The following is a 27133-nucleotide window of genomic DNA, read 5'->3' as shown; positions in this document are numbered from 1 at the left end:
GCGGCATCAAAGGCAGACACACCACAGTGAAACCAGCTGCCACGATTGGGATGAGTAGCAGGGAACTTGTGCACGGAGAAGCGGAATAAGGAGATAGTAGCCGGTGCCGCCGCAAACACATCGTAGAAGAGGATGCTTGCATACAGTCAATCCAGCATAGCCAGCGGTCCACAGGGATGACCCTGTGGGCCTGCCAGATGTAGAGATGCCACAAATCATCGGGATTGCCGCTGTGGAGGATGGGTACACGCGAAGAGCTCCATTTGCCGGCTGACTTCAAGAACAGGAAGATGTCGGCGAAGATCTTACACTTGCGTCTGTCCGGGTAGAGCTTCAGCTCCGCCACCGCGAACTCTTCTTCTTCCTCGCCTTGGCACAAGAGGCCCATGGAACTGACACACTGCAGGCGCGACCCCGATTCACGAGGGCGATGAGATGGGCTGCCATCGTGGAGGACAAGTTCCAAATCCTCGGTACAACAGGGGAGCCTTTCGAGCGAGGAAGACTTGGCGCTGTAGATGAATAGGTTCTCGTCAATAGGTACCGACGCTAAACAGGGCGAGATGGCGGTGCGTCAACACCATGGCTAAGGGCCTCCCTTTCCTGGGACCCGGAAAGCCTGGCAGCTGCGCATAGAGGCGGGAGATGCGCGGGGGCTCCGCGAGGTCGAAGGCGAAACGGAACTGGGCTTGCCAGGAGGTGGTGCCGGACGCCCTGACGGGCGCCTTGCTCTCGTCCGGGAAAGACTTGTCGTCGTCCCTGCGGAACACGAAGGGCTCCAGCATCACCCAGTTGGGGAAGTCGGCGGAGGTGAACAAATCGGGGGATGATCTCTATAAGGTGATGAGGTGCCTTACCGACGAAGAAGGACGCGGCGGCCAGCAAGGAGAGAAGAGGCGGAGGCGTGCGGGAGCGGAGGTGGCGGCGATCCGGCGGCTTCCAGATTCCAGGGACCAATGCTGATTTAGGGTGCACTTGTATGCGACGAGGCCATACGCATGCAGTTTGGGCCACTGGGCTTCTATACCAACGGACGAACCCACCCAACAATAATGCCTAATTTCCTTGTGAGGCTCAGGTTGGCCGGCCCATGTAACGGACCTTCTTGTCAATGTCACGCGTGGCGTGGGGGTCATAGCTCACCAAAAAGAATTTTTTATGCCTAAAATTGCTCAGAAACGCATGCACAGATCACCAAAATGACATCAAACTAAGGAGCAGCGAATTCAGATGTTCTTCATCTGACTTTAATTTTAAAGTACAGGCAAACCAGTGCTTTCACAGTATTGTGGCTAGATAGAGATGAGATAGTACAATTCAACCAAAAGTTCTCAACTTGTTGCTTCCAAGGTTCTTCAATGGGGATATCGATCATGACTTAGTTGGCAGCAGCAGCAGCACTCTTCTTGGGGGCAGTAGCCTCGGTCCCTGAATTGAGATAAACAAGTTACTCCCAAGAAGAGTAGCCACTCCATGCTAATTAGCTAACAAACATGAGATTTCCTATATCCAAATTTGCAAGGATCAACATGAAATCAGATACCTTCTCTGAAGTTGCTCTTGAAACCGGCGAGGTACGTGGATCGCAGCGGTATCAGATACAGCACGTACAAGGCTGATACCTTCGCAGCTACCTTGAACATCCTGCCCATCACGATGGCCTGGCATGCCTACTAACCCCACACCCAGCTTCTTCCTTGCCTCTACTAATCTCAAATCGTAGCTTCACATGATAACTAACTTCCACAGTCACCACCACGTGCGCCACGGCCACCACTGAAAACAACAAGCCTCCACCATACTTTGGTTCCATTGACACTGGAAAAGGTGCTGACCTGTCATAGAGTGTTATCTCGTCCATATATCAACAAGTTGATGCAGTAACCACTACTCCAAAAAACATTTGTACTAGCGGGTAAATGGTCACTGTGCTAGCGGGCGGCACACCCGCCAGGAACTTTGAACCAGAAAAAATAGCGGTATATGCTGGCAGGTGCTTGCCCGCCAGCAAAGAGGTCTTGCCTGCACAGTGGCTCTCTGTGCTGGCGGGTGATATAACCACCCGCCAGCACGGTGGGTCTTTGTGCTGTCGGGTAGCATAACCACGCGCCAGCACAATGAAATTCCATGCTGGCGGTTGGCATAACCACGCGCTAGCGCAGAGAAATTTTGTGCTGGCGGTTGGTTATGCCATCCACCAGGAATATTTATTTTCCCACCCTATTTATTGACTGACTACTCTAGCTACTTTCATTGATCCATGACAAAAAGAATAAACTACTACTACTGGAATGAGCAATTGTATACCGATCCTACACACTTCATCTTATTTATTGGCTAGGAATGAAAATAGTTGCATACCTTTTTTGGGTGTCCTGGCCACTAACGCCACAATGTCGCTGGAATGGCACGGGGTGCGGGTTGGGAGCTCGTAGCTGCTGCAGAGTCAAACACGAAATAAATATATGATCCAACAAGTCTTTTGCTGCATGCAACTAGTTTAATACAGTGCGTGTATGGGGTGAGTGTTGAAATATGCAATGCATACTTACAACATTCTAGAAGATTGTGAAGATCCAAAGAGACTAACTTTACCATGTATATGGATAAGATCGTGGCAAGGTAAGAAGGTTCTAGAAAATTAGAGAGAATGCATGAGCCATAATTGTCATGCTTCATGGTGAAGTGTAGAATACTCTAGAACTAGATATTTTAGCATGGTAGAAATATTAGAAACTAGATAAGGATGATGAGGGTTCTAGAGTTAGGATATTTTGTATTGAAGAGAGTGGAAGTTGCCACATGGCAACACTACAATGATCATGAGCGCCTATAAATAGAGGTGCTCCCCTCCCTCTTCTCAATAGTGAGCGAGGCTAATTATTAGCATATACATGCAGAAAGTAGTATAATTAATAAAGACCAAACATTCACCCGAGAGATATGACATACCAAAAGCTTTTGTGCTTATGACTATATTTGCATTGAAAAAAGTGGCTATAATAAAAAAGACTACTACCAATTACGGGTTACATAGTCCCACAGGGGGTTAAATAGAGTGTCTCGTAGAAGGCCAAAAAGCTAGCAAGCCACTCCACCTTGCTAACTCCAGTCCTCCGCACTAGCACACAGCATACACAACATAGAAATTGCACAGCTCATAATCACAAGTTACCTGAGAGGACATTTAGAACAAGTTATCCAGTTCTCCCAAACAAGTTATCCAACCCAAGTCCCTCCAAATCATGCCCTATATGATGAAGATTAATCTGAATTTGAGCCAGGATTAGAGGAAATTTCACTCTAGTTACCGTCTCACTACTGATAGCTGAGAAATCATACTGAAACTGCTGATTCTAAGTCGTATAGCCGGCTTGTATAGCTTCCATACAGTGAGCCAACCGATTTCTCATGAACTTCAAAAGCTTATGGCCATTAATAATATCAATCTCACGCTGTGTTAGCCTCGATGCATTCTAATTTATCAAACTAACTTCCTGAAGAGCAGCTAGTTGATCACGTCTGATATGAAGTTGATTTGGGTAGTTGTATGGAACAACATAATTCAAACCTTGTCTAAAAAAATATATTTCACAAAGGAGGTCATTATTATGAACTTCACGTCTTCAATCAGGAGCATTAGCAACTAGTGCAACACAGATGTCATGGTATTCCGAACCCCTAATCTTAGCTGAAATGAAATCGTGCAGTTCCTTAAACAAGTGGGGATACAAAACCATAGGTACAAGAGCAGCATGTATGGCATAAATTCCCCGATCCCCAAAATTATTCCACATCAATCCAAGTAGGTGATCCATATCTGGTGGTAGCCAATACTGCCCATTGCCATTGACATCAAACAACATAAAAATCATATCCACTGCTGCCCTATAATTAAGCCTTAGATGATTCTCAATTTCTGCATCACTTAAATCTTGATTTGTCAGAAAACAGGCGCGTGACAGCCTTACCTATCCGTTCTCATAGACACGGACATTGGTATGATCAAGAAGTTCAACACAATTACCTTCTAGTTCAATCTTCCTTAAAAGCATGATTAAAGATCTACTTGCCTTCTGAGTTATCTCAGCAGCTAGATAAAAAGGATCTCTGCCCCGCTCTCCAGGAAGAGTTGGCATACCTCCTGACAATGTATTATGATCAATATCAAAGGCCAATTGCTGGCTGTATCTGAAATGATCCCAAGTGATTCCACCATAATCAGCAAATAATACACGATCCCCGTTAGGTGCTGGATCAAGAACATGCTCATCATACGCAATGTATGGCTTAGCTGAAAAAAAATAAAAACTAGATTAAATTGGTTGCTATATAATTGACTAATCTAAACAGAAAAAAGACACAAACCTGGTTCCAATGGTAATTGAGCCATGAGACAAATGGCACCGACCGCAGCGGCTGCTCAGATGTTGGTGGCACTTCACCTCTACTCCGCCTAGGTTTTCACGAGGCGGCAGCTGGAAGGAAATAAACAGTAGGAGTTAGGGTTTCACACTTACAGGTATACAAACTGTTAGCTAACAGTTATTGCGTATTGACTAAGACGCTCTAACCTACCAGCACCCACCAGCACCCATCTATGAGGCTGGAGAAGATTCTTACTCACAGGAAACCTACATATCCGGACGCTCTAACCTACAAGCACCCACCAGCACCTATCTATGAGGCTGGAGACATAAAACTCACAGATCCGGCGGCAGCTCGAACGGTGGCGACACTTCACCTCTACTCTGCCCACCCAGCACCAATTCCCGGGCTCCTCGGGCTCCTCGGCACTCGGACGGCGTCTCTACTCCGGTTTTCAGATGCGGCAGCTAGAAGGAAGTAAACAGTAGGAGTTAGGGTTTTCGGTACTAACAGTCAAGAGCTTTTATATGGGACGGGCACACTTACTCGGACAAACGGAGCAGGAGCAGCGAGGACGACGCGAGCCTTAGTCATGAGCAACGTGGGCTCCTTCGGCACATGAGAAACCACAGGCAGGCGCGGCCTGCGCAGGCAGCCCGTCTGCGGATAGGCAGGCGGCCCGTCTGCGGATAAACCGAGGCAGGTGCGGAATGAGTCGCACGGAAGCCAAGCGTACAATTCGCCTGAAGCAGAATCAACGAAAGACAGAATCAACGAAAGTATTTTTTGATCGAGATGGAAGACAAAGAAATTACGCAGATCTGTTGTCCTTGAAGAAGTTGGAGATGCTACTCATACTCTTCTCCTTCGACATCTCGTCGTCTTCTACTTCAAGAAGGCCAGGACAGCCATCCTCTTCTCCTTCGAAGAGACCGGCCGGATGGCCGGCCGGAACAGCCATCCTCTTCTCCTTCGAAAAGGCCGGCCATCGAAGCCTCGCCGGCGGTACTGGACACGACGCCCCCTCCCCCTGACAGATCTATAAACGAGTTGGGTTTGTTGGCAAAGAGGGCTGTGAGGAAGGAGATGTGAGGGAAGATGTGTGCCTCTTGGTGTCTCTGCTGTGCAGTTACTGTAGTGTCACAGATGTCTTGAAATCATTGTGAAGTGAAGTTCAGAATCAGGCTCAGTTTGCCTGCTTGAATTGCAGGATGTTCTATTCATATTCACATGCATGGTATATTCCGTAATATAGGTTGCATCACGGAACAGAAAACCAACTGTTCTCTTTACCTGGGGGCATTCTTCAGAGGCTTGCTCTTCAGTTCAATTACCTGAATGGAGGCCTTTTTGGACAGAATTATGAACAAAATACAATTATATTCATAAACATATGAAAATAACAGAGTTCCCTTAATATACCATGATCAGGGCTCTTGCCAGAACAGATCAAGATAATGTGAAAAGCTATCTGCACCTCGAAAGCCTCTAAGTCTCATAGCCAGGGACTGCATATAATAAGATGTGAGGTTCTTGCATTCTGGGCTGTGGTAAGCACCACGGATGTGGTTCAGAAATCAGGCTCTGCTTGGATTTCCAACTAAAAGTGAGACAGTTATATCAAGAATCCTCCAAGGCTTTGCTTGGAGTGGATTGCCGCTGAGCTTCATGTTTATACCAAGTTACCAACATTTAATAACACTGCACTGCTACTGGATGACAAGTCCAAAGAACTGGAAACCGAGCCAAGCATCCATCATCAAAGGAATACTCATCAGCTCAATTTCAGGCTTTTCGTGCAGAATTACAAACAAAGATCAATTGGGCTCTTAACTTGGATAAGCATACATCAGGAATTCAGGATTGAGGCAGATGAAGTTGACTGTAACATTGATGATCGGTAGGAAATCCTACTACCATCGTTGCCTGATAAGATAAGTCTCACACAGCTAGGGAAACTGAAGAACAGAACAAGGCACGCCCATGGCACTCTCTACTCGAACTTCTTGATGAGGGAGAGGTCGTTGAGCATCTTCTCAATCTTCTCGTTGCCGGCGTCACCGACGAACCTCCCCCCGGACTTGAGGGATGGTACGAGCGCGGTGGCCTCGCCGCTGGTGTCCGGGCAGAGGTTGCCGAGCGTGCAGAGCTCGAACTCGGCGAGGCCGTAGCGGCTGAGCGTCTCGCGGACCTGGCGCACGGCATCGGGGTTCTTGTAGCGGCTGAAGTGCTTCACGTACTGCAGCGACTTCTCGAACACCTGCGACACCTGCGACGACGGGTCCGACTCCGACGCGTGCTGCTGGATCTGCTCGTACTTGTGCTCCAGGATGATCGCCACCTCGCAGTTCATCAGGCACTTGGCCTTCAGGAACTCTGCGCCGCCGCAATCATGGCAAAGGGGTCAGTCAGTTCCGCATCGCGGCGGCGATAAGCTTTACCTGACGAAACCCTAGCCGCCCGGGATTGGGTGTTTCGGGAGGCATAAGCAAGGGGGGAAAGCTTGAGAGAGAGAGAGATATGAGAAGGAGAGCGAACCTTCGCCGATCTTGAGCTCGGCAGCGTTCTCCTCCTCCTCGCCGGACATCTTGCCGCTTCCAATCGAAACGAATGCGCCGGAGTTGGACTCGACGACGGAAGGGAAGGAGAGGGGTCAAGACGAGCGGGAGGTTGGTGATGGCGGCGGCGGGCTATGCAGTGGGCCGGCTCGGCAAGGACGGTGAGACCCATATAAAACATGGTTTGGGCTCAGTCCAGAATGAGATGGGCCTCGATTCTTTTTTCCGCGTGGCACTTCGACTGGGCCTCGGGTCCTGGGCGTACGTGGTTGGTTGACGCGTGTCGGGATCGATGGCGCCGCCACCGCCAGCCAGCAGGCCGGCCGCTTCGGCGCGTGGGCAGGTCGGGCCGCCGCCGGCCCCCATCGGCGTGGTGGGGCGGCAGTTGGTGACGAGAGGACGAGAAGGCGACGATCGAGCAAGGAACAAGAACGAGATGCAATCGCTAAAGCGTCGACGCGGTGACGGTGACAAAGCGTCTGGAGGAGCGCCGCCTCTACCTCATCTTTGATGACTGGCCGTGGCCCCAGCTCGGCCGCGCGGGCGCGGGGCTGCAGCGCGGGGGCTCGGCCTCAGGCGGCGCGGGCCCAGCCTCCCGACGGCGTGGGGGCGCGGCGCCAGCGGCCAGTGGCGGGGCAACCCCAGGCGCCCCACCCGCCGCCGCTGCCAGCCCGCACTCCGGGTCGAGACAGGCGGCGACCGGCGACCCCAGCCTCGCGGCTCCTGCGCCCCGCTCCTCTCCAGCGTCGATTTGTAATTTTGTGCGGCTGATTATGCCAATTTTTTGCTAAAATCCTTCCAAACTTTTCTAAAGATCCTGCTGTTGAAATGCAGAGCTTGCTCCTCTCGCCATGCCCTACGCCTCCAGCGGCCTAGAGAAGTGATGCCCGTCGAGGTCCGGCTTGCAGACTGGGCGACGGCGCGAGTACCCGTTCCGGCTTTCAGCTTCACGACATGCTACCTTGATGGTCGCTATGTACTGTGAGTTCTTGTTGTTCCTCTCTGTTCATTCATCTCCAACACAACGTGCACATACACCTGCTTTTGCCATCCAATTAGGTTTGGTCATCCGATTCTATTTAAGTCCAAACCTCCCATACCCTCTAACCTGCACAGACCACTTCGGTTGGTATCCTATTATTGGCAACCTGCGCTGTTGCAGTGCCAGGTCCAGGTGAAAAGAAGAAATGGCTGCTGAGATACGTCAGTGCAGATTTAGAGGCAGGCAATGTCAGGTACATTTAGCTTGGGTAATCTTGAAGCTGAATATCAACTTAGGATCCTCATAATTTTTTAGGATGCTCTTTGTTACTTGAATACTCTGTGTGCTACATCATTGCCTGTCACCAATAATTCAGCTCATTGTATCTTCAAATGTGTTAGAAGATAGAGGAGTGGCAGAAGTAGAGCAAACTACATCCGGTGGCAAAGATGTTGATACCCGACCCGAACCTGAGTACTTCAAATGCATAAGTTGTTCTGAGAAACATGCATATCAGGTACCGACGAACCTCCCCCCGGACTTGAGGGATGGTACGAGCGCGGTGGCCTCGCCGCTGGTGTCCGGGCAGAGGTTGCCGAGCGTGCAGAGCTCGAACTCGGCGAGGCCGTAGCGGCTGAGCGTCTCGCGGACCTGGCGCATGGCGTCGGGGTTCTTGTAGCGGCTGAAGCGCTTCACGTACTGCAGCGACTTCTCGAACACCTGCGACACCTGCGACGACGGGTCCGACTCCGACGCGTGCTGCTGGATCTGCTCGTACTTGTGCTCCAGGATGATCGCCACCTCGCAGTTCATCAGGCACTTGGCCTTCAGGAACTCTGCGCCGCCGCAATCATGGCAAAGGGGTCAGTCAGTTCCGCATCGCGGCGGCGATAAGCTTTACCTGACGAAACCCTAGCCGCCCGGGATTGGGTGTTTCGGGAGGCATAAGCAAGGGGGGAAAGCTTGAGAGAGAGAGATATGAGAAGGAGAGCGAACCTTCGCCGATCTTGAGCTCGGCGGCGTTCTCCTCCTCCTCGCCGGGCATCTTGCCGTCGAAACGAGTACGCCGGAGTTGGCGGCGTTGAGGCAAGGAAGAAGAAAGGAGTAGGTGGGCCTGTTGCGCCAATTGGGCCTGTGAGCTGTTATGTTTGGCATTAGGTCCAATTAGTCGAAGGCCCACATGTCTGCTTGACGCCGCCAGACTCCGGACCACTCACCGCGTCCAATCCCTTTGCTCGCCGCCGACCACCACCTCTGGTGCTCTAGGGGATCCGGCTATCGCCGGCCACCGGCCTCCGGCTTGCAGTGATGCCCGTCAAGGTCCGGCTTGCAGACTGGACGGCGGCGCGAGTACCCACCCGTTCCGGCTTTCAGCTTCACGACATGCTGCTACCTTGATGGTCGGCATGTACTGTGAGTTCTTGTTGTTCCTCCCTGTTCATTCATCTCCAACAACACAACGTGCACATACATGCACCGGCTTTTGCCATCCAATTAGGTCAAGCCAACACTGTTTAGGAAGTAAAATGGAGAAAGAAGATGAAGAAGAAAGGCCTATCAAGGTCATCTAGCTGCGGTAATATTGTTTATTCTGAATTAACAGTGCAGCCAAGCTGAAATCCAGACCAAGGCACTAATGGGATGCTTTTTATACGAAGCCTCAATCTTCAGGGCTATGATTCGAGGGCACTAATCGGATGATTTTTATTCCAAGCTTCAACCTTTGAGAGACATGCATATCAGGTTTGATGCATTTTGATTTTGTTTAAATTTAGCATGCTTAGCAGAAACAAGTGGTGAAATGCAGTCTCTAATTTCTTCTAGAACTAGACACCAACTGTACTGCCTATGATGATGAATTTTTAACACTGAAGTCTCTGGTGGTGAAAGGATGCTTGCTCTTCCCCTTGCCAAAATCCAGTGATCTGCACCATTGTCACCGCTGAAATATCCAAGGGTGTGGCGCGCGCCGAACAAATCGACACCAGCTATGGCTAATTCAGATTGAGAATTCCTTTCACATTGTTTCTTTTTCCTGTGTAAAGATTTTCATGAAGCAGCTCGCCATCACAAGCTAATTTCGAAAGTTACCAGGGTTTCATAGCATCAAGGTACCACCTGTTCCACATATGTAGTTTATTCAGTGTCCATCTCAGAACAAAACTCACTTAGCATGCTTATGTTGGATCTCAGAAAAGGACACTGCAAAGAAACACCATTTAAATTAGTATTGTCGTGGTTCTCCCCGTAGCTCTGCAAATATTGTTCCCTGAAATATAGGTGCCCACCTCAGCCGCTGTTTTATTGATGCTTTAGGCTTTTGGATCTTTTTTTCCATCTTCATCAAAATAATTGGCTCTATATTAAAATAAGTATCCAATGAATGATGCAGTGCGAATGAAAGGGGTCATCATGGTACTGGTACTAACTGACAGGTACTTAAAATAAGTATACTCATTTCACTGGTTTTGGAAGGTTCAACATGTGACTCACATCCCATGATATATGATTTTAAGACTGCGAGAATGTTGGTAAGTAAATGCTTATTGCACACATCTTCTTTTGGGTAGAGCTTCCAGAGTAGTTCTTCATAGTATTAAAAAACTGTAGACAGTAGTTCGAAGATCTGTGTATGCCTGATCTTTTTTTTTTTGTCCTGGGTACAGGCAGGTACAGGCAAAAATATCTGTCGGTAGACTCGTCCTTTTCTACTTTGCTGTGGGTACAACTGATTTTTCTTAGATATGAATTCCTTGAATGTAGCTACACCAACCAGAGCATGGTGAAGTAGATATATCTTTCTCCTTTCCCCCCCCCCCCCCCCAATCGTAAATTAAATGTCAATTTTTCACCCTCGCCTTCTTATTGTGTTCTAAACAGTTACAGATTATTATGTGTTATATGCTGCCTAATTTGATGTAGAGCAGTGCCAATATTGATATTCCTAAATTCCTGTTATGAAATATTAGTTTTTGTCCAGCAGCAAAAGGTTATAGTCTATTGTTTATCCTCTGATTGCTAGTAAAGTGGCCTTCATGGTTGTGCATTATTTGGAGCATGTTTGGATGCCAACCCAAGTGGCCTGGCCAAAATTTGGCCATTGGCCGTGGGTATCAGCAATGTTTGCATGATGGTGCCGATTTGGCTTGACCGGACTTCTGCAATTTATTTTTGCCGCGAAGACTGGCCAAATGGGGGCAGCCAAATCAGCTGCCAAATTGCCCATGCTTTGCCTTGGCCAATTGGGGCCAACATTGAAACATGCCCTTGATTTCCAGTATTGGTGTTAGTAATTATGCACGTGTCAGTTTTAGTAACCTTTATGTTATAATCCTAGTCTGTCAAACTTCATCTTATGGATGAGTACCCTGTTCATACGATGTTAGTATTACTGCAGGCAAAAGTTTTTTTTTAAGTATCTGACTTCCATTTAGAAATAGTGAATCATCCCTGATTTGGTCAGAAGCAGAATTCCTAGTGCTTTAGCATTTTACAATAAGCAGCTCTGTGATAGGTTTACTCAACAGTAATCCTTAGGTGAGTAATGATATGTAATTATTTACAGAGCATATGCATTGAGAATCCTACCTAAGTAGTCAGTAACTATGACATGTGTTTGTAATTGCACCTAAGTCAGTAACTATGACATTTAGCCACTTTCACTAATTTTTGTACCTTTCCGAGTTTTTACTTGTATTGTGTGTGCTGACTGGTGCTTATCTAAATATGTTTTCACCAATTCCCTATCCTTTTCTATTACAGATCAACCCCAAGACTTGGAGTAGCTTCGAGCCAGCAACAACAGCAATTCTTGTTGCAATGCATGATGCAACAGCAGCGGCATATAGTAGAGGGTACAAGACGATCCATCCAGGAACGATCACAAAGCAGTCTCTGGTATTCGTGCGTGGTAAATTAAACACAAGCAAACTTAAAGATTGTACTTAAAACAGCAGGACACACGACGAACTTGTTTTTGACGACCATACAGAACACACGATAGACTTGATACAACTAACTTATCCGTTCATACAGCATGAAAGTAAAGACCATAAGATATATAGATGCTTCCTAGGCCACAACACAAAATAGCTCCTTCAGTTTTGTTGACGAGAGATCAGGACAGAAGCCTTTCTTCAGTTTTGACCATTTAGAAGAAAGCACGACAAGTAGGATGAAGTACTATTGGCAGCCGTGACTCATTATTCCATATCCTTCCTCTTCCTGCAATAAATAAATATTAAATAAAAATGAACTAGATGGAAGATGTTCAAATTAAACTTGCTTCTGTACTGCGACCAAGAGAAGGATTAGCAATGCACAGCCGAAGTAAGTTGTTTACTTAGGAAAGAATTGCAAAAAAAACAGACAAGGTAGTATACTTGACTTCCAATTAACTGCTAGTAATTTCCAACAGCATATAAAAGAAGGCATATATATATTGGCAGGCAGCTCTTATGTTCCAATCATAAGCTTCAAGGCTCAAATGTTTAGTAGGCTGCAGGCTACGCTAGTATTCTGCAGGTTGGAGAAAGAGGCTATACTACAACATATGAGATGCCAACAATGCAAGATTGAAGCCATGGACACAAACTTTTGCAGCAATATTCAAATATGGAACCGGCCGGCAGAATCAAAATCTATTGAGTTATTTATAAAAGGGCATGCAGCAGCAATAGTACATACCTTGATAAATTGCAGAACCTGGGGAACTCACAAGCAGGGAAGGGCAATGGAGAGGGAGCCAAGCACTTTGATATGACGAAGTCAATGTCGACGTCGGGTTGACAGCACTTATCGCCACGGCGAAGGATCTCATTCCCATTCATATACAGATAACATGACACCATGGTCTTGGTGCTCATGTCAATGGAGAGCACCGACATCTTCTCGTAGGCTAAACCAAAAAACTCAATGAAAAGGAAGTGCACCACATGCGGCCTGTCAATGTCAACTTGAGGGTGCATGGGGATGCCGCGTTGGTAGCAGTCAGGGAGGTCACCAGAGGTGACAGTGTAGTCCTCCTTCCACGCCATGCTGCCGCCTGCTAACACGAGGGTGTGGCAGGTGATGGTGAAGCCAGTGCCGGGTTTGAGCGCTTCATAGTAACGGCCATCATCGCGGGCGACCTTGACGAACTTGAGCAAACGGCCGTGGTCGACGACAGACATGCCAGCGATGGTGCCGCACATGGTTATTTTGCGGGTTCTGGTAAGAGAGGGCTTGTCCTCAGGGAACCAGAGGAAGGAGACGGTAGGGGCGAGCACTTTACCGGACACGTCGCAGAAGAGGATGCCTCGTTTGTAGTCGATCCAGCACAGCCATCGTTGGAAGGGGATGATGGCGGTGTTCTGCCACTGGGAGAGTTTCCAGAGATCATCAGCAGAGGGGTTGAGGATTGGCACACGCATGGACTCCCAATTGCCGCCAAGCTGATCGGAGGAGCGCAGCAAGCAGATGTCAGCGAAGGCCTTGATGCGGCTGCGGCCAATGGTGGGTACGCAAAGATTGAGCTGTGCCACCACGAACTCCTCTTTGTCTCCGCACCATAGGCCCAAGGAATGCATATTCAGCAGGCGGGGAGTAGCACTGGAAGATCGACGACGAGGTAGGCGGTGATCGCGGCGGGAATAATCAAACTTGGTGTCGGTACAATGGGGGAGCAATCTAAGCGAGGATGATGAGGAAGGGTTGTTCTCGTCGGCTCTGAAGATGAAGAAGTCGTGAATTACAGGTTGATCAGACGTCGGGGAGATGACGACGAGCAGGGCAAGATGGCGGTGGGTCTTCAGCATGGCTAAGGGCCTCGCCTTGCGGGGACCCGGGACGCCCGGCAGCTGCGCGTAGAGGCGGGAGATGAGCGGGGGCTCGGCGAGGGAGAAGGCGATGCGGAAGTCGGCGCCCCAGGAGGTGGTGCCGGACGCCCTGATGGGCGCATGGGTCTCATCCGGGAAGGACTCGTCATCGTCCCTGCGGAAGACGTAGGGCTCCAGAAGCACCCAGTTGGGGAACCCCCCGGCGGCGGCGGCGGCGGACATGGCGACCTTGAGACAGCAGCAGATCGGGAAATTAAATTAGATGATCGGCGGACATGGCGACCTCTGTGAGGATAGATCGGGGGATTTGTAAGGTGATGAGGTGCCTTACCGACGAAGACGCTGGAGACCCACGACCGGCAAGGAGAGGCGGCGGCGGAGGCGGCGAGAGGTCAGGTGTGCAGGAGCGGCGAAGTGGCGGCTTCCTCCTATGTATCTATCGGTCGGTTACATATGCGCGAGCTAGCGGCGCGACGGAGCACGAGCTGCGCGGTCGGCGCCGGCGCCGGCGCCGGCGTCCAATTGAACCGTGCTGTGGCGACGGCATTGAGCCGGAACACGCCCGCCGTGCACCATCGTCCTGCCGGCCGGGCCCCTCGTCGAGCTGAGGATCCAGATCATTGTTCGGGGCGCACACAATGTCATGTCACCGGAAGGACAGGTAACATGACCTGGATGGAGACGTAATGTCATGCAACTGAAGGACCGCGAGGGAAGAAGTGGGGTTGCTTCACGCAGCCGCTTAGTACTCGTTTCGATTGGGCTGCTGGCAAATGAGCAGCCATGGCCACTGAGTGGCCAGCTCCCTCAATTGTCCTTGTTGCCTGAGATCGATCCACCATCCCCAAGTCAGTCCAACCTAGAACGCTGATCGAAGAATGGTTTTTGTTCTGTTGGTGTGCCACCATGCGCCGCAGCTTCCAAGAAACCCAAATGCTCCTAATGTGCGCTGCTCACTACCAAGTACCCAAACCATGCTTTGGACAAAATAGGATCGATCGATCGAGGAGGCGTAAACTGAGCAGAAAGGAAGCAAGATGGGGACGCATGTCAGATCGATCGAGATGAGATCGATGTTGGTGTGATGGGGCAACAGCCAACGTACACCAAAGACCGATATGATGCCTGATTAGGTGCCGACCAAGACCAACACTAACCATCCACCCTTGAATTTCCTGCAAACAAGCATGATATGTTAATATTATCCATGGCCCGGACGTGTCACAGAGCTCCACGGCCGCCCCGTTCCGGTGCTCGATCCAGCTCCACCCAGTCTCCAGCGCGTCGACGCTCCGCGCCGCGGCACGACCGGCACTTGGCACCGCTGAGCGGGTCGGGGCTAGCTCGCCAGCGACGCCACGGGGACGCAGTACCCCGCCACGGGCGGGAATGTGTAGACGCGGTCGCTGAGGACGCAGAACGGGAGGCGGCGCTCGCGGCCCGCGACGCCGGCCACGTCGAGCTGCGCGCGGAACGCGGCCTCGGAGTTGAGGCCGTGGTACCCCGCGGCGGCGAGGCGAGGGAGCATGGAGAGTCGGGAGAGCGCGGCCTCCGTGGCGCGCCGGCCGCCGAAGCCCAGGCGGTCGTTGAGGCCGCCGAAGCGGGAGCCCTTCGGGACGGCGTAGTAGGCGTCGTCGTTTGCGGTGGTGTTGGCGGCGTGGAGGAGGTCGTCGAGGCGGAGTGGCGCAGACCAGAAGCCGTCGACGCGGGTGCGGAGGACGGCGGCGTAGGTGAAGTTGCCCCGGGACTCGCGGTCGCGGATGAGGTCCAGGCAGTCCTCCAGCAGCCGGAAGTACTGCAGCAGGCCCTGCACCATTTTTGCAGCGAGTCATCAGCTGATGAACTGAAATGCTTGTGTAAACAGGAGCAGTAATAATCCAGATGCATGCATGCATGGTTCAGCCAAGTCAAAACACACTCAAAGTTAATCGCGGTTAAACAACGAGAAGTGTCGAATCTAGGATTTGTAAGATTCATAGCACAACATGATATATACAGTTTTGTTTACAAAAAAGGATGCTTCCTTTTGGTTGAGCTTTGCCCTTGGCGTAGCACCACTCGAATCAAGGCCTAATCTAGCAACTTCTTTGGACTTTGGAGAGACAGACGACTACAAGGGCTAGTTTGGCAGCAGGAATAAATTAACCCCACGGAAGAAAGTCCGGTAGGGAATTTCCTAGATGTGAATCCCATTGGGGAATTTGCTAGCTGGGAAGAAACCCCCTGTGTTATTTGAAAATTGCCCGCAGAGTTAAGCCTTGTTTGGGAGGAACGGGCTCCTTCAAACCATAGTTATTAGAACCGGACCAGACAATGAACCGGTCAAGCTCTCGGTTTGCGGTTTGATTGGTTCAACCAGTTGAACCACCGGTTCAACACGGTTCAAATATGGTAACTTATCAACTAAAATCACAAACACAACTGCAGCTTGATGGTTGCTATCCACATTGCCGAAGGCAAGGGTGGGGGTTCGGACCCCAGCCACGCCATTTTTCCTCCCATTTTCTTCCCTACGCGCTGTTTTTTCTCCTTGCGCTCGGTTTTCTCCGGTCTGTACCGGTTTCTTGTCGGTTTTATATCGGTTTCTTGCTAAAAACCACCGGTTTAATCGGTTTTTTCCGGTTCGATTGCTTATCCGATCTTTTAGGCGGACCGAACCGGCCGAGGCTCTGGTTCGGTCTTTTACTGGTCGGACCGCCGGTCCGGTCCGGTCCCAATAACTGTGCTTCAAACAAATGGGATAAATTTTAGCAAGCACGATGTTTAGGTGAGGAGTTAAAGTTTAACACTTGATGTGAAAATTGTTCCTTTTACCCTGCTGCCCCTCCCTCAGTTTCCGCGCGCTGCCCCTCTCCCGTGCATGCTCGCTGGTTTCCTTGCGCCCTTGCCCCTTTCGCTCGTTGCGCATGCATGCATGCAGTCGCATGCACGAGCCCCCTGGCCCGTTCTTTGCATGCAGGAGCTCCCTTCCTCTCTTTTTCTCTCCGGTTAAAATATCCATAATTGATGCAAAATATCCATCGTTTATTACCATGTCCATTAACCACGAAATTAAAGAAAAAGTACATTATTCTTACAACACTCAAATCACTAGCTAAGATCTGTTGTACATGGCACGAGCTAGTTCATCTCGGAATGCATTTATATTATTGTCTTCATCCCTTGCTTGTGTCTCCGTCTCATGTTGTTCAGAATTTGATGGCTGACCTATTGGACAAATTTTCATCTTGATCGCACAAATCAAATTCCCTATCGGCAATACCATTCTCTCTAATGAAGTTGTGAATTATCATGCACGCTACAATAATTTTGCTTTGTTTGTGCATTGGGAAACTAGGTATACCCAACAATATTCTCCACTTCATCTTTATATTTCAAAGAACCTGTCTATCACATTTGTAAAGGATGAATGTGCGTAATTAAATGTTGCTTTCATACCTTTCGGCATTGGGCCATTACGAAACTCCGATAGATGATATTTCGTACCATTGTACGGTGCTAGGTAACCGGGATGGTTAGGATACCCCGAGTCAACAAGGTAAAACTTGCCTACAAATAAATATAAACTTGTTAGGTAACTGAAATAGACAACATATTTGTACAAACGAAGATAAATTATTATACCTGTAGGAGGATGTGGAAACTTGTCACCATATTTTCTTAAGTGCATCACTGAACACTCTCATATCATGCACTGATCCAGGTCATCAGTAACAACAAAAGATGCACTGATATATACAGTTTTGTTTAGAAAAAAAAATGATGCTTCCTTTTGGTTGAGCTTTACCCTTGAGCATGAAGACGTAGCACCACTCGAATCAAGGCCTAATTTAGCAACTTCTTTGGACTTTGGAGAGACAGACGACTATAAGGGCTAGTTTGGCAGCAGGAATAAATTAACCCCAGGGAAGAAAGCTCCGTGGGGAATTTCCTAGTACATGTGAATCCTGCCGGGGAAGAAAGCCCCTGTGCTATTTGGAAATTGCTCGCAGAGTTAATTTGCTCCTGCTGGTGCTATTTGCTGGAGCTATTTGGGCAGGCGCTGCTGGAGCTATTTGCTGGACAGAGCAGAGAACATAGCAACGGCGGGAGACAGAGCAGCTGTATGCATATATTATCAAGATATTATCCAAAGTAGCAGAATATTACTCCATGATCCTCAGGGTATCAGGCACGTGCTATTACATATAAGCTTAATCCTTCTCGACCAGCACCAACATACTCAAAATGAGAAGACGGCTAAAATGATTCACACCATGCAACTCCTATCTTACACAATATACTCAATTTTTTTCTCACGCACATAAAGAACAAATACCACGCACTTCAACATATAAAGAACACATGTGCAAGTATGAAGGACTAGTAAACTGGTATGTCAATTTAGCACAAATCGCTTCATTTTTCTCAGATCATATATTCCTTCCACCAAGGACTCTGCAGGTAAACAAAAATGAGAAGAGGGCTAAACTCAACTGGGCGAGCAGTGCTGATCGCAGCCGGCACACCCATTGGCACCATGGTGCTTTTGTGATAATTGATGTGCAGCTCGGTAGCTAGAGAGAATACGTCGAGCACTTCCTTCAGCGCCGACAGCCTAGCCATGTCCGCCCTGAGAAGGATGAGCATGTCATTTGCATACTGCAAAACGGGGCATGATTGGCCTGGGGCAGCCGAGTGTGGGATCCTAGGATCTTGCTTGGCCATTTTCTGGAGGACATCGGCGACCAACAGAAAGAGATAAGGGGATAGGGGTCCCTTGCCGCAAACCTCTTCCACATGAGAACCAAGGCCAATTTATGGTAAGTTTGTAATTTTTATGTGGATTTGGATGAAGTTTAATTGCACAATTATTTCACATTCGGGTAACAACTCTGATATTAGGAAATACTCCCTCGGTCCATTTATCGGAGTCATCTGAGAAAAAAAAAAGTTTTCCAAGAGTCGGCGTCGTTTAAGCTACGGACCTCGTCCCTAGGCGCTCGCGGCTCCTCATACAAAATGTGGCAATTGATGCGGCGCTGTCTTCCCATTGCTTCAAATACCGCCTCCATTCCCTCCCATTAGCCTTCGTGAAAGTGTCCAGCACACCACACCTCCGCGCCGCCGAGTCGATCCACGTCGCCGCAACGCCGAGTGGCTCCACGCCGCCACACTGCTGCATGCCTGCATGCGATGGAACGCCAAGACGACAACGATGAGATCCATTACGTGCGTGGTGTCAACTGGGCACCAAATTCTACCAACAAAGATGAAGACCCCATGGCCAACATGCGAGGTGCAGTTCGTGATGGATACTTTTGCAGGTGAGACTGAGGTGCCGGACTCCCAGATGGACATCACTGAAGTCTATGGAACCTGATGCCGTGTATACCCCAGTGAAGCTGACTTCAAGGATGACAGCGGCAAATAAGGAGATGATCTCGGCAATTTTCACGCGGCAAAATGGAAAACGGAAGGGCCGCGGATGGCAAGCGTGCGTGCTGGCCGCGGACGCGCAATAACGCCATTTTGAGCGGTGTTAGCGGAGAGATTACTTGGAAACCCAACAGCCCACGGTGCATTTAGTACAAAACGCACTAGTAGAGAACTCACTTTCCATATGCCCCATTTTATCACGGTTTAAAGTTGACCCGGGACAAAAGGTTCACCAACCGGGACTAAAGCTCGGTCACTGGCGGGGGGCTCACCAACCAGGATCTTTTATCCCGGTTGCAAAGGCTAGTGGAAAAAAAAGATCCTGAGAGGCCTTTTATCCCGGTTTGAAATACCAACTGGGATAAAAGGGTAACACCAACCGAGATAAAAGGGTCGAGGGCCTTTTATCCCGGTCTTTTATCCCAGTTGGTGTTTCAAACCCGGATAAAAGGGTCCCGAACGGGGTAGCTGAAAGAGGAGTAAATCCCTTGAACCTTTTTATTCCGGTTTGTAATACCAACCGGGATAAAAGGGGATCTTTTCTTTTATCCCGGTTGGACCAACGGGGTAGCTGAAAGAGGAGTAAATCCCTCGAACCCTTTTATCCCGGTTTGTAATACCAACCGGGATAAAAGGGGGTCTTTTATCCCGGTTGGTGTTTCCAACTAGGATAAAAGGGTCCACACGAGTTAATACAAAAGGATTGCATCCCCTATATATTCAAATGTGATGTATAGGTGGGATGGCAAGTAAGCTACGCGCGAGGCTGGAGGTCGTGGGTTCGAATCCCACGCAGCGTGAAAAATCGTGTGACTTGTGGCTTGCGACGTGCGCGTGTAGGGAGCCTCTCGGGATTTTTTTTTTGCGGCGCCTGGCGTGGTGACCCGTTTTATCTCGGTTGGTATTACCAACCGGGATAAAAGGGGGTCTTTGGTCCCGGTTGAGTAACCCGGGATAAAAGACCCCCCTTGTCTCGATTGGTTTATCCTGGATGGATTTTCGGAAGATTTACACCCTACCAACCGGGACTAATACCGAGTTCTCTACCAACCGCGATTAAATGATAATCGGTCCTCCTTCAACCCTCCCTTGGTCATCGCGCAAGAGAGTAAAATGACGCCAATAAATGGATGGAGGGAGTAGTAGACGTAGGCTAGTAGTTAAGCGTGCGAATCAAGTTTAATCGTATAGCAATGGAACATTGGAACCACCTCATGTATATACTCTACAAATTTTGTTCGAAAAAACTTAGGATTGGCGCCTCCAACCGACAAGTTACACCTGGTTCCATGAAGAAATTAGGAAAATGGCTAACAGTTGTTTTATATGTTGGTCTTCCATTCCATATTGTTATTGCAGACTTGCCATTAAAAAAAAGCAAGAAATACTGTCATAACTTTCATTCGAGCGGATTCTTGCAAATGCCCCAAAGAATGCAGTCATGCAGAGATGGCTTGTTCGCTTTCTGTCCTAAAAAAACATGCCTGGCACACAGTTCTCACTGATCTGAGACGTTAAAGAAAACTTGCGGCCTTGTTTAGTTGCCCAACTTTGGAGTGCCAAAAATACTGTAGCAACACTGTAGCGTTTCGTTTGTATTTGTGAATTATTGTCCAAATATTGACTAATTAGGCTCAAAAGATTCGGCTCACAAAGTACAACAAAACTGTGCAATTAGTTTTTAATTTCGTCTACATTCAATATTTCATGCATGTACCGCAAGTTTGATGTGATGGGGAATCTTCTTTTTGCATAGTGCCAAAGTTGGGATTTGGAGGTGAACTAAACAAGGCCGAAGTGTGCTATCGGTGAAGCAGTGACCGAAAATATCCAGAGACACTGCAAAGTCAGAGATCACAGCCTCCACTTGTGCATCACCCATTCGCTGCGGGTTCCGATCGAAAGGCCACCTGGGCCATTTCTGGCCGCCAACAATGCAGTGCAGCTGAAAAGGTTCTATTTTCACCGACACACTGCCAAATTTATTGGAGCCAGTGGTTGTTCGTCGCCACCCCCTAAAATTTTAGTGGTGACTAAAAAGATTGAAGAGCTAAACACCTTGACTAAATTTGACTAAAACTTTTACGAGGCTCCAAATCATCTAGTCCCTCCACCCCCTCCTAAAAGTGACTAAAATCCTCTCTGGACTCCTACTGTCCCTCATTTATTGCTCCCTCTCTCTCCCACCCTCATTTATTGCAACTGGGAAGGGCAGCATAGTCATTTTCTCACAGCATTTATGGACTTTAGTCACTTTTAATCACTTGAACCAAACACCTAGAGCACTCACAATGCAGACTTCATCGTGGAGTCTATCCCTATTAATTGCACTGCCATGTAAGCATTTGGATGATGTGGCAAGTAATTTAACGAGGAGAGAGGAGCAAAAACGGAGAAACGACGTCTTATTTAGACGTCGAGTCTTCGATTCGTTCGAGGCTGGAAGACTCCACCAGTCTCCGCATTGGGGGAGGGGAAGGTCGAGTCTACGGATCCAGTACGCCATGCCGCCGCCGCCGCCAAAATTCCTCCCGCTTCTCCCGCGCGCGAGCTGGAGCCCGCCGATTCCCGCGTGCAAGGTCTCCCGTGCGCGCGCTCTCCAGCTCGTCCCCCGCGCTCTCCAGACTCGTCCCCCGTGCTCTCCAGCTCGTTGCCGCTGTACAAAAGGAACCCAGTTCCAAATCAAGGTACGCCCAATCCATCCCCAAATCTTCTCCCCAACTGATCTCCTCCCCAACAAGCTTTAACCCAAATCCATACCCAAATCTCGAATTAGGGATGAATCGATTGACGAAGCCTAGTTCCCGGCGGGGCAGTGGTGGTCGTGGAACCCGACCTCCGGCCATCCGTGCTCCTGGGACCTGTGTTCCGGCCGCAGGTGCTTCTGCAACTCAGAGCCTTCCCGCTGGCAGCGCTGCAACAGCAGGTGTTGCTGCTCCCGTCACCACTTCTCCAATCAGTGCTTTCCCCTTTGGTGGATGGTGGCCAACATCTTCTCCTAGTGAAGGGTATGTCAACAGAAATACGTTTCTATGGATCACAGATTGTCTATGCGCATTGTAGTTACAGATTTTATATATAGTCACAGCTTTCTGTGTTAACTAGATGAATTGCGTGGATGGCATGCCGTGGTGTTATAGATTTTGGTCACAGCTTCTTTGTAGTTATAGATTATAGATTGTAGTTATAGATTTTAGATTTTAGTTACAGATGTGCAGAATGTATATATGCATAAATGACATGCCGTGGTGTTGCTAGGCATGCCAATTTCATAACAATTATTTTTCCTATATGTTGTTCTCAACTTGCCATGTCGGCGTGTTGCTCTTGAAGTGTTTTATGGCATGCATTCTGTGGATTTTAGTAATTTAGTATATATATATATATATATATTTCATGGATAATAGTTTGAATGCCTTTTGCCAATAGTGTTCCTCTCATTTTGAAGAGATTAGGTGACTGCTAATATCACCTCTTCCTTTTTGGTTACGATTGAGCCACTCTATATTGTTACTTTCAGTTTTCTCTGAAGTTACGATAATAACAGACAACCTTACCACACAACAAACAATATGGTTGCAGGTTATACCCTCAAGGAGGGTTCTCAAATCTTCTGCATTCCAACCCATTTCTTAACCATCCTAATGGAACCAATCTTTCAGAGAATTTCCACTTTGTTGGTGCTGCAATGAATCGGTCTTTAGTGTCTCCAATTGACCTGGGTGCTACAAGAACTCATTCTCCAGCGGAAGAAGAAGATGGTCTAGCTCATGATGCAGTGAAAGATGTAGGTGCAGAAGACGATGAATCAATTAATGTCGATGACGATGCTAGAACCGACAAGCGTTTGAACTGGACCGTTGAAAAAGATAAACGATTGGCCAGTGCCTGGTTGCGTAATTCAAAGGACCCAGTCGATGGAAATGGCAAGAAGGTAGAGCGGTATTGGGAAGATGTGACTATAGAATACAACAAGACCACAGAAACTAGCCGTAAGAGGAACAGAAACCAACTGAAAATACGTTTGGATCGCTCTAGGAAACCATTAACTGATTTTCATGGCGTTTGGGTAAATGCCGATAGAGTATGGCAAAGTGGGATGAGTGATGACCAGTTGACTGACAAAGCATTAGAGATGTGGGCTGGCCAGAATAGTGGTAAGGCATTCCATCTGCTGCATATGTGGAAGGTAGTACGTGGTCAGCAGAAGTGGTCAGCATATATTGCTAGGTTAAAGAAGGAAAAGGAAAAGAGTACAAAGGCTAACAGTAACCTATCTGCAGTGGTGAATTTGGACTTAGATGGAGAAAAGCGACCAATGGGACAGAAGAAAGCCAAAAAAGAATTGAAAGGCAACAAAAAGGGAAATGACGCCTTATCTGATTTGAACAATAAATTTGACAAGTTCATTGAAGCAAGCAACAAAAATAGGGCAGAGAGAGAGAAGATGATAGAAATTCAGCAAAGTTTGGCTGAGAAGATTGAAGCAGCTAAGATTAGTCATGAAGCAGCTCATGAACAAACGAAGTGCAAAATGCTGGAAACTTACACACAGCTACTGCTTACACCTCATGATCAGCTTAATGCAGATGCTTTGGCTGAGAGAAATTTGGCACTAGAGAGCATGAGACTTGCTTTATTTCCTAATGTATGCCACTGTCAACCCTTCTTTAATTGCTTATTCAATTGCAATGAACTGGTAACTGATGGACTTGTACCTTTTCTAGAATTGATCATGCAATAGCTACAATGTGAAAACAAATGTGACCATGGAAGTGATTTATGTAAGGTAACTGAAATCCTTTGGTCAGTGCTATATAAATTCCTGTGATTAGTTTTTTGCATGCAAGTGTGAACTCCTTCCAATTGTGAAATGAGACCACTAATTTTTGTGAAACTGAAACAGCCACGGCAAGTGTGAACTCCTTCCACTTGTTTTGTGCATGCAAGTGTGAATAGATACAGCCACGGCAATTGTGACTATATATAGCACACAGCCACGGCACTATTCTGAGTCCCCTTTCTGCTACTGCTCCCCTTTCTGCTAGTGCTTCCCTTTCTAATCTGCTTTCCACTATTCTCCGGTATCCTTTGCTGCCATGGATGGAGATGGCAACATGGACCCTGCTGATCTGTACTCCATGGATGACTATCTTCAAGAGCAAGAAATTCTAGATGATTTAGGCGACTATCTTGTAGCTGAAATGCAGTCCATTGTTGATGACATACAAGGTGGAGGATCTCGGAGTGGTCCTAGGCGATATGTGGAGAGGCCTCGTGAACAAGCCAGCCAGCAACTAATGGATGACTACTTCTCTCTTAATCTAGTCTACAATGAGACACAGTTTCGAAGAAGATTTAGGATGAGGAGACCCCTCTTCTGAAGATTGTTGAGGCCTTGAGTGGATGGGATGAGTATTTCACCTTGACCGGATGCTCTGAATCGTCCCGGGTTCTCACCAATTCATAAGTGTACGGTAGCTATCCGTCAATTAGCATATGGCGGCTCAGCAGACCAGCTTGATGAGTATCTGAAGATGGGAGAAAGTACTGGTGTGGAGTGCTTGAAAAAGTTTGTTAAGGGAATCATTGAAGTATATGGTGAAGAGTACTTGAGACGCCCCACAGTACAAGATGTTGAACGCCTGTTGGAGATCGGTGAGCGTCGTGGTTTTCCTAGCATGTTAGGGAGCATTGACTGTATGCATTGGCATTGGGGAAAATGTCCTAATGCACGGAAGGGACAATATACTCGTGGTGATCATGGTGTACCAACCATCATTCTAGAGGCTGTTGCTTCGCATGACCGATGGATATGGCATGCTTTCTTTGGAGTGGCGGGATCCAACAATGACATCAATGTGCTGAGTCATTCTGATTTGTTCGTCAAGGAATTAAGAGGAGAAGCTCCACGGGTGCAATACTTTGTGAATGGAAGGCAATATACCAAAGGTTATTATCTTGTAGATGGAATATACCCAGACTGGGCTGTTTTTGTCAAATCCATACGCGCACCACAATCAGCTGAGCACAAGCTGTATTCAGAACATCAAGAGGGGGAAAGAAAGGATGTTGAATGTGCATTTGGTATTTTACAATCTCGTTTGCATTTTGCGTCGGCCGGCATGTCTATATGATCAAGGGGATCTTGAGAATATCATGTTAGCTTGTATAATACTTCACAACATGATAATCGAGGACGAGAAGGATATAGAGGATGATTCGTTTGACCTGAACGAGGAAGGAACCACGTCTACTATTCAGGCGTCTACAATCGCTCATGGATATGATCCGGTGATGAAGGAGGTAATACAGAGAAGTGCTGAGATTCGTGATCGTGAAGCTCACAGGCAACTACAATCTGATTTGATTGATCACATTTGGCAAAAGTTTGGGAATCGAACTAATTAGGTAGAGTTATGCATTTAAATATATATATATACACATTAGCCTTCATGTTCAAAAATCATTGATATTTGTTTTTTAACTGAACCATTGAGATTTTGTTAAATCAACCACCTGTACAATTTTGTTAATTTACTAACCCATTCTTATTTTTTAACAGTTCTGCTTGGAGTGGCTGGAGGATGATGGACATGGAGTTCTGTATGCAGGATGATGATGGATGGCTTAATATTATCTAAATATTAGTATTATCTATTCAGTTTGCAATTCATATCTTAGTTTCCATTGCTATATATTGTAATGGATGACTCATTGCTACTATCTAAACTTTCATCGAAGTTCTGTGGAGTTTGTTTGCCATTCAGTGTATACTGTAGGCATTGTGTTTGCCAGTGCGTTTGCTGATATATCTTGTATGTGTCAAAGTATGCGTTGTGCTTCTGGTGATATATATCCTGTATGCATCAGTTCAATTGCCGTTTGATCACAACACCGTATTTCTGGATGCCTCTGTTCAGTTGCTGATTAATCATGTCGTATATGGTTGTTGCAAGCTGTTGAGGTGCAGGGTGGATCACATGGTAAGATGCCACAGCTGATCAGCTTTCTTTGTGTTGCATAATAAAAAATTTTATCCATAGAAACTATTGTTACAAACTTTGCATTATGGAGCATAGTTTCTTGTGATAGAGTCTTCGACGTATAGACGCCCCGTTTGGTTCCCCGGACTAAACTTTAGTCCCTATCACATCGAATATTTAGATACTAATTAGGAGTATTAAACATAGACTATTTAAAAAACCTATTGCATAGATGGAGGCTAAATGGCGAGATGAATCCATTAAGCCTAATTAGTCCATGATTTGACAATATGCTGCTACAGTAACCATTTGATAATGATGGATTAATTAGCCTTAATAGATTGATCTCGCAGTTTAGCCTAATTAGTTTTATAATTAACTCATATTTAGTCCTCCTAATTAGCCTCCAAAGATTCGATGTGACACGGACTATCTTAGTCCCACTTTAGTCCGTGGACTAAAGAACCAAACAGGGCCTCAATCTCATCATCTTTTTCGTCGTGTTTAAAATATATTCCCTCCGATTCCAAATTATAGGTCTTTGTAGGTTTATAGATATTAATATGCATCTAGATATACACAATGGTGGATGCAGCCCCTGAGCTTAGGAGGAGCTCCCTCTTCTTCCTTTCCCTTCCCCCCTTCTCTTCTTCTTCATTCTTCCTAAAAATCATGAAGGGGCTCGAGGGAGGCTCCATTGTCCGAGCGGCGGTAGGAGGGCTTGAGCCCCACCCCCAGCGGTGGGGGTGGGAGGAGGGGGGGCTCGAGCCCCTCCTACAAATTTGAGGAGGAAGAAGAAGAAGAGAAGGAGGGGATGAAGCAAGAAGGAAGAAAGGAGAGCCCCCTAGGTCTTATTCCTACCTCCGCCACTGTCGTCCGCCTCACTGTTGGATCCGTCCCTAGACATACACTACTATGCACATACGATTTGGAACAACGGAGGGAGTACACGACAAGCTGAAGGCTTACATGGCTGGCATGATGAGTTTGGGGACATTTTGTGCG

At 47.7% G+C, this 27133-nt stretch overlaps 3 protein-coding genes, 1 long non-coding RNA gene and 1 pseudogene across 6 annotated transcripts; 2 read left to right on the top strand and 3 right to left on the bottom strand.

Annotated features, from left to right (window-relative positions):
* Positions 1-6124: 6124 nt before the first annotated feature.
* LOC101763008 (DNA-directed RNA polymerase II subunit 4) lies at positions 6125-9058 on the bottom strand. Of its 2 annotated transcripts, XM_004952075.3 has the most exons (3): positions 8905-9058; positions 8438-8744; positions 6125-6437 (listed from the first exon to the last, which is right to left on the bottom strand). In XM_004952075.3, exons 1-3 carry the CDS (start codon positions 8951-8953, stop codon positions 6362-6364), a joined length of 432 nt encoding a protein of 143 aa, XP_004952132.2. In that variant the 5' UTR covers positions 8954-9058; the 3' UTR covers positions 6125-6361. The 2 variants fall into 2 exon arrangements, with proteins under 2 accessions (XP_004952132.2, XP_004952131.1); XM_004952074.2 differs by lacking the exons at positions 8438-8744; positions 8905-9058 and adding an exon at positions 6907-7060 and having other exon boundaries at positions 6128-6744.
* On the top strand, positions 7177-8430 carry LOC105914823. The gene is made up of 3 exons (XR_001164514.2): positions 7177-7679; positions 7761-8161; positions 8310-8430. It is a non-coding gene; the product is annotated as an uncharacterized LOC105914823 (long non-coding RNA).
* Positions 9059-11777: 2719 nt separating the features above from the next.
* LOC101764091 lies at positions 11778-14305 on the bottom strand. 2 transcript variants are annotated; one of them, XM_004952076.3, is made up of 3 exons: positions 14056-14305; positions 12595-13952; positions 11778-12132 (listed from the first exon to the last, which is right to left on the bottom strand). In XM_004952076.3, the coding sequence occupies exons 2-3, from the start codon at positions 13944-13946 to the stop codon at positions 12111-12113; spliced, it is 1374 nt and encodes a 457-aa protein (XP_004952133.1). In that variant the 5' UTR covers positions 13947-13952; positions 14056-14305; the 3' UTR covers positions 11778-12110. The 2 variants fall into 2 exon arrangements, with proteins under 2 accessions (XP_004952133.1, XP_022682273.1); XM_022826538.1 differs by having other exon boundaries at positions 12595-14090.
* Positions 14306-14957: 652 nt separating this feature from the next.
* Positions 14958-18405, bottom strand: LOC101764500. The gene is made up of 3 exons (XM_022826548.1): positions 17349-18405; positions 17163-17273; positions 14958-15531 (listed from the first exon to the last, which is right to left on the bottom strand). Exons 2-3 carry the CDS (start codon positions 17211-17213, stop codon positions 15064-15066), a joined length of 519 nt encoding a protein of 172 aa, XP_022682283.1. The 5' UTR covers positions 17214-17273; positions 17349-18405; the 3' UTR covers positions 14958-15063.
* A 6100-nt stretch (positions 18406-24505) lies between these two features.
* On the top strand, positions 24506-25553 carry LOC101757485 (annotated as a pseudogene).
* The last annotated feature ends 1580 nt before the right edge of the window (positions 25554-27133 follow it).

Source organism: Setaria italica, chromosome I (assembly GCF_000263155.2).
Source record: "Setaria italica strain Yugu1 chromosome I, Setaria_italica_v2.0, whole genome shotgun sequence".
Taxonomy (NCBI): domain Eukaryota; kingdom Viridiplantae; phylum Streptophyta; class Magnoliopsida; order Poales; family Poaceae; genus Setaria; species Setaria italica.
The sequence above is the reverse complement of the archived record's forward strand: the minus strand, read 5'-3'. Positions and strand labels throughout refer to the sequence as shown.

Bases quoted from the DNA above. Each gene is read 5' to 3' on its own strand.
- LOC101764500 (XM_022826548.1), bottom strand. From the start codon at position 17,213: ATGGTACGAAATATCATCTATCGGAGTTTCGTAATGGCCCAATGCCGA. The intron at 15,532-17,162 runs GTATGAAAGCAA...AAAATGGTGCAG, and splicing joins TAATGGCCCAATGCCGAAAG to GGCCTGCTGCAGTACTTCCG.
- LOC101763008 (XM_004952075.3), bottom strand. From the start codon at position 8,953: ATGCCCGGCGAGGAGGAGGAGAACGCCGCCGAGCTCAAGATCGGCGAA. The intron at 8,745-8,904 runs GTTCGCTCTCCT...GCGGCGGCGCAG, and splicing joins CGAGCTCAAGATCGGCGAAG to AGTTCCTGAAGGCCAAGTGC. The intron at 6,438-8,437 runs GTTCGTCGGTAC...GTCCGGGGGGAG, and splicing joins TCCCTCAAGTCCGGGGGGAG to GTTCGTCGGTGACGCCGGCA.
- LOC101764091 (XM_004952076.3), bottom strand. From the start codon at position 13,946: ATGTCCGCCGCCGCCGCCGCCGGGGGGTTCCCCAACTGGGTGCTTCTG. The intron at 12,133-12,594 runs GTATGTACTATT...TATTTATTGCAG, and splicing joins AGGTTCTGCAATTTATCAAG to GAAGAGGAAGGATATGGAAT.